General features: G+C 46.6%; 1 protein-coding gene across 1 annotated transcript in view; it reads left to right on the plus strand.

The window, feature by feature from the left end:
- Positions 1-4,999, plus strand: part of gucy2f (guanylate cyclase 2F, retinal) — a 7,262-nt gene extending 2,263 nt beyond the window's left edge. The window contains exons 4-19 of the mRNA XM_025055211.1: positions 34-205; positions 514-868; positions 941-1,025; positions 1,494-1,590; positions 1,722-1,847; positions 1,951-2,031; positions 2,134-2,310; positions 2,399-2,555; positions 2,642-2,791; positions 2,882-3,030; positions 3,118-3,281; positions 3,360-3,552; positions 3,650-3,824; positions 4,003-4,101; positions 4,195-4,289; positions 4,376-4,999. Coding sequence (XP_024910979.1) covers positions 34-205; positions 514-868; positions 941-1,025; positions 1,494-1,590; positions 1,722-1,847; positions 1,951-2,031; positions 2,134-2,310; positions 2,399-2,555; positions 2,642-2,791; positions 2,882-3,030; positions 3,118-3,281; positions 3,360-3,552; positions 3,650-3,824; positions 4,003-4,101; positions 4,195-4,289; positions 4,376-4,465 — 2,365 coding nt within the window. The 3' untranslated portion in view covers positions 4,466-4,999. The remainder of the gene's footprint in view (positions 1-33; positions 206-513; positions 869-940; positions 1,026-1,493; positions 1,591-1,721; positions 1,848-1,950; positions 2,032-2,133; positions 2,311-2,398; positions 2,556-2,641; positions 2,792-2,881; positions 3,031-3,117; positions 3,282-3,359; positions 3,553-3,649; positions 3,825-4,002; positions 4,102-4,194; positions 4,290-4,375) is intronic.
- Positions 5,000-5,595: the final 596 nt, after the last annotated feature.

Below are 5,595 nucleotides of genomic sequence, written 5' to 3' on the forward strand. Positions count from 1 at the left end.
CGTTTTCACCCCCTTCGACACGCTCCTCTACAGCCTCCCCTACACCAACGTCAGCTACAAGGCCCTCCAGAACAACAGCAGACTGAGGGAAGCCTACGACGCCGTCCTGACCATCACCTTAGCCTCTGAGCCGCTGTCCTTCAACGAGGCGTTCACTGCCGCCAAGAGCAATAAGGAACTGGAGATAACCACACTGGCAGAACAGGTGGGTGCGGTAGGGATTTGAACCTGTGACCTTCTGTTCACAAGTCTGCTTTAATTGATATTTTACTGCTTCCTTAACCACCAGGCCACCACTCCACACAACCATATCATTAAACATTAATGTTTTAAATTTAATAGTAGTTTTTTTATGATGTCTGATATTATCGGCCTGATATTAGCATAATTATCTAATATCTGTAAGAATCGTTATCTGTTTTTCCTTCGATAATGAAAAGCCGATAACACGATGCCTGGGTTTTACCAAATGATGCCCTCAAAACCGTTCCCTTCCCACGGTCCACCCTGCAGGTAAACCCACTCTTTGGAACCATCTACAACAGCATCTACATCCTGGCCCATTCCATCCACAGAACCAGGAGAGCAGGCGTGAAGCTGTCGGGATCAAACTTGGCCTTTCACACAAAAAACATCACCTTCACCGGTTTTAACCAAAACATGAAGGTGGACTCTGCTGGAGAGGTCAAGGCCAACTATGTTGTCCTGGACACTGACAGAGGTGGGAGTCAACTGTTCCAGACGTATGTGGTGAACACCGTCTCCGGGAAACTCCAGTGGGCTGGACGCTCCATCAGTTTTCCCGGCGGCTCTCCTCCGCCCTCCGACTCCAGATGCTGGTTTGATAAGAATACGATCTGCACTGGAGGTAGGTGCACATGTATTCCTGAGCTCAGTGTTAAGTGTTTTTTTCCCACATGTTTCCTGATCTTCTCTTCAGGTGTGGAGGTCACCTACATCATTGTGGTGTTGGCGGTCATCGCCTCTCTGGCCGTAGGAGGCCTCACTTTGAGTCTTTACGTCAGGTACGTGTGTCATTTAACATCATGTGACTGATGTGTTGTTGTCACAATCATAGAGTGTATAGCAGTTCCGCAAGATACGAACATCCGACATTTGAACATTCGTAGATACAAAAAACCACTGACTGATGTCCATACGTGTTCGTAAAATGCTGCATTGCGTCCGCAAGTTCCGATTTTGAACCGCGCACCACATCCTTGTGAACATCTCAGCTCGTTAGGCTTCGGACCCCCTTGGATACTAGTTAAGGTTTCGGTGGGTTCTTCAACCTGTAAGTCAAACTGGATAACATACCTGCACGCCTGGGAGTGCACGAGCGGTCACTAGGGGGAGTGTGAGAAGAAACATTTGACGGAATTTGAAGTGGGATTTTCCCCACACAATAAAGACGTGTAAATAAACATTGAAACATAAACAAACATCAAATCCAAAAGTGATATTTTTGTACAAAACCTTCTGACTGTGTCCAGGCGGCGACTCCAACAAATCCAACTGTTCAAAGGTCCCAACCGGATCTTACTCACCATAGAGGACCTCACTTTTATCAACCCTCAGCTCAGCAAAAAGGTAAACCATGTTGGGACTTTGTACCTGTCATTTATATAAAATTATTTTGTGTTTTTCATGTGTTTAGATTTTTAAATGTGTTTTTATAAAATACTATAATTTATAAAAAACTTTTTTTTTGGTTCTCTCAGAAAATCACTCTGGAAGACCTGAGTGAATCTAAGAGTGCGGTGGATGACAGATCTGTAGGTCGCTCACACTCTGTCAACAGCATCCTGACCACGACTCACGAGACCACCAACGTAGCCGTCTATGAGGTGGATGTCTGCTCCAGATGTTAAAACGTTAACAGTTATCTCCTCTTTAAATGATCATACAAATGAAGTACGATTGGACCAAACGGTGTGACGTTTCTTCCAGGGCGACTGGGTTTGGCTGAAAAAGTTTGAGGAGGGACAGTTCAAGGAGGTGAAACAAACCACCACAAAGATTTTCACAAAAGTACGAGAACTTTTTCCTGACCCCAAAACACCTCGACACCTTTAGACTTCAGTGTCAGTTAGATCTTAATCCAAACGTGTTTTGTTTTCGTGTCTCTTGCAGATGAAGGACCTCAGGAACGAGAACGTTAACCCATTCCTGGGCTTTTTTTCCGACTGCCCCATGTTCGCCGTGGTGACTGAACATTGTTCACGAGGCAGTCTACAAGACCTGCTGAGGAACGAGGACGTTAAACTGGACTGGATGTTCAAATCCTCACTTCTGCTGGACTTGATCAAGGTAAACCAAAACATTCTGTGGTCCGAACGTTCAGCTTCACCTCATCACTGCCTTGATAGACGTTGTATGTGACGTGATCTTCTTGCAGGGAATGAAATACCTCCATCACAGAGATTTTGCCCACGGTAGACTAAAGTCACGTAACTGCGTGGTGGACGGACGATTCGTCCTCAAGATAACGGACCATGGCTTCAACGAGCTGCTGGACTCTCAGAAGGCTCCGATAAAACAATGCCCACCTGAAGGTAATGAAGTCTGAAGGACGTCTATATGATATTCAGTAAAGATTTCAAGGATATGCAGATGATCAACCGTTACGTCGTTATGTCAGATCTATTTTGGACGGCGCCAGAGCTGCTGAGGGAAGTGGCCAACTCACGTAAAGGGACGTACAAGGGAGACGTGTACAGCTTTTCAATTATACTACAAGAGGTGGTGGTCAGAGGACCACCATACTGCATGCTGGGTCTTCCACCTGAAGGTACGGGGTCAGCCTGAAGGAGGCGCTGAATCAGTCAAGACTAGAAAAACAGACTTTTCCTTTTTCAATTCCCAAACCGTCTCTCATCAGAGATCATCCGCAAGGTGAAGAAACCTCCCCCCATGTGTCGACCCACCGTGGCCCCCGACCAGGCTCCACTGGAGTGTATCCAGCTGATGAAGCAGTGTTGGAGTGAACTGCCGGACCGCAGACCAAACTTCGATGAGATCTTTGACCGGGTGAGACAAAGGGTTAAAATTGTTAGTTGTTTTCAATTGAAATTGCAGTTCATTTTGTTTGAAAATGATCCAACGGTTCTTCGACAGTTCAAGATCATCAACAAGGGTAAGAAGACCAACATCATCGACTCCATGCTGAGGATGCTGGAGCAGTACAGCTCCAACCTGGAAGACCTCATCAGAGAGAGGACGGAGGAGCTGGAGGTGGAGAAGCAGAGAACAGAGAAGCTGCTGTCGGAGATGCTGCCGCCGTGAGTTCACTCACCTCCACACTCTGGACATGTTGTTCGGTTTTATATATCGTAACTAACATCTTTGTCCTTTCTCAGCACCGTGGCCGATGCCCTGAAGACCGGCGCCACGGTGGAGCCAGAACACTTTGACCAGGTGACCATCTACTTCAGCGACATCGTGGGTTTCACCACCATCTCATCTCTGAGTGAACCCATCGAGGTGGTCGACCTTCTCAACGACCTCTACACTCTGTTTGACGCTGTGCTCAGGAACCACGACGTCTACAAGGTCAGTTAGCCCGACGGCTAATCGTAGCGATCGGCCTCTTGTTCAATTATTTTCTGTAGTCGTCAGAACCGTCGGTCAGAAGACTTTGACGTTTTAGGTGGAGACCATTGGGGACGCGTACATGGTGGCGTCAGGTCTACCAAAGAGGAACGGTAACAAGCACGCTGCTGAGATCGCCAACATGTCGCTGAACATCCTCAGCTCCGTCGGGACCTTTAAGATGCGACACATGCCGGATGTTCCCGTCAGGATACGAATAGGAATCCACTCCGGTGAGTCAATCTCCGACTCCGGGTGGTTCCTAAACCTCTTCCAAAAATTATTCAAATATTCCTTTTCGAAATGCTTTATACTGTATCAAAATGGCGATTAATGGTATCATACCTTCCTTCACTGCTGATGACACCAGACAGTCAGCGATGACTGTGGTGTATTTGTCTCTGTTGACAGGGTCCTGTGTTGCCGGTGTTGTGGGTCTGACCATGCCTCGGTACTGCCTTTTTGGGGACACAGTAAACACCGCCTCCCGCATGGAGTCCACTGGGCTGCGTGAGAATCACAAACTTCTGTCTTTAACCTTCTGCTTTTGGTTGGTTTGGTCTTTCATACAGTCCCCCCCCCCCTCCTCCCTCCCCCCCTCAGCTTATAGAATCCACGTGAACATAACCACGGTGAACATCCTCCACTCTCTGAATGAAGGTTATAAAATAGAAGTCAGAGGGAAGACTGAGTTAAAGGTAACGCTAAGTCTAAAACTGTAGGAGACTCTCAGACCCCAACCATAGATGAGACCTTTGTCCTAGTGGTGGCTTTTATATTGCAGGGTAAAGGTATTGAAGAGACCTACTGGCTCGTGGGAAAAACCGACTTCATGAAGCCTTTGCCAAAACCACCAGAAATCAAACCAGGGTAAGAACGTCACTAACTATCACTTGTCAAAACTTAAATGTCCTGAACCTGCTGCTCACGACTGTTGGACACTTCAGGGACGACAATCACGGACTAAACCCAGATGATATAGCTGCGTACAAGAGAAAGAAGGCTGAGAAAAAGGCGTGACCTCCTCAGTCTGGTCTCCTGAGGTAGAAACCTGCATGTCACCTGGTGTGTTTGTGTAGCACAGCCCTCTGCTGGTTTGGTGTAAAACCTTCGACTTCCTGCTCTTCAGTCGTGAGCCGTGTTGTGAACGTGATTTCTCTGTGACTCTGCCGTCGTCTTAATCTCCTGATCTCATCTCCTTGTTGCCCCCAGCTGCCCAAAAGCCCTCTGAGTTCACAGACCCTTGTTTCTTATTGTGATTGTAATTTTAATTTCACAATGGACGTCTGACATCTGTTTTGTTGCTTTTTTTAATTTTAATTTTTTTATTTTGCTGCCATGTTTGGTGTTGTCTGTGATTCATCACATTGTCTGTGTTTTACAACCAAACCCTTGAATCAGCATTTCATCAACTTTTTTTTTTTTTTTTATCAGGGACAACTGGCAGGAGACGATGACCGAGGAGATCAAGACACTTTTTCGCAAGGCCAAAAGGCCGGTGGACAAAAAGAGCTGAATGAGCAAAAAAAAAAAAAGATTTGTGAAATAAAAGCTCAGGAAGATTAGGAGGTGAAGAAAAGGGAAAGCAGAGCAGACGGAGGACGGATCGCAGCATCCAGCCTTTCACCTGGGGCTTAAAGCAGACTTGTTTAAGAGGATTCATCCACTGGCTAATCTGCCTGCCGCCAGCGCAGCAGAACACGGTGGAAATAATGTAATGAGAGCTGCATCATTACCTGCCTCTGTAGCTACACCGGGGAAGCACAGTAGAACTGCACTTTCGACTTTCAACTGGCCACTGGGTGGTTCAACGTTTCTGCCATGGCTGACTACTTTCTCTGGTGTAGTTTGTTACGAATTCTCAGTGTACGTTTGTGGACTCACAGCTGCTGCGTAGGTCAGAAAAGACAGAATATTGTCACATTTTATATACTTTATTAGCTTCCTAAAAATTGGGAGCAAAGGATGCTTGGATTCCTTAGATGGACATGGGTCGACGTAGCC

The sequence above is a fragment of the Cynoglossus semilaevis genome, chromosome 4 (genome assembly GCF_000523025.1).
Source record: "Cynoglossus semilaevis isolate Cse_v1.0 chromosome 4, Cse_v1.0, whole genome shotgun sequence".
In the NCBI taxonomy this organism is placed as follows: Eukaryota; Metazoa; Chordata; class Actinopteri; order Pleuronectiformes; family Cynoglossidae; genus Cynoglossus; species Cynoglossus semilaevis.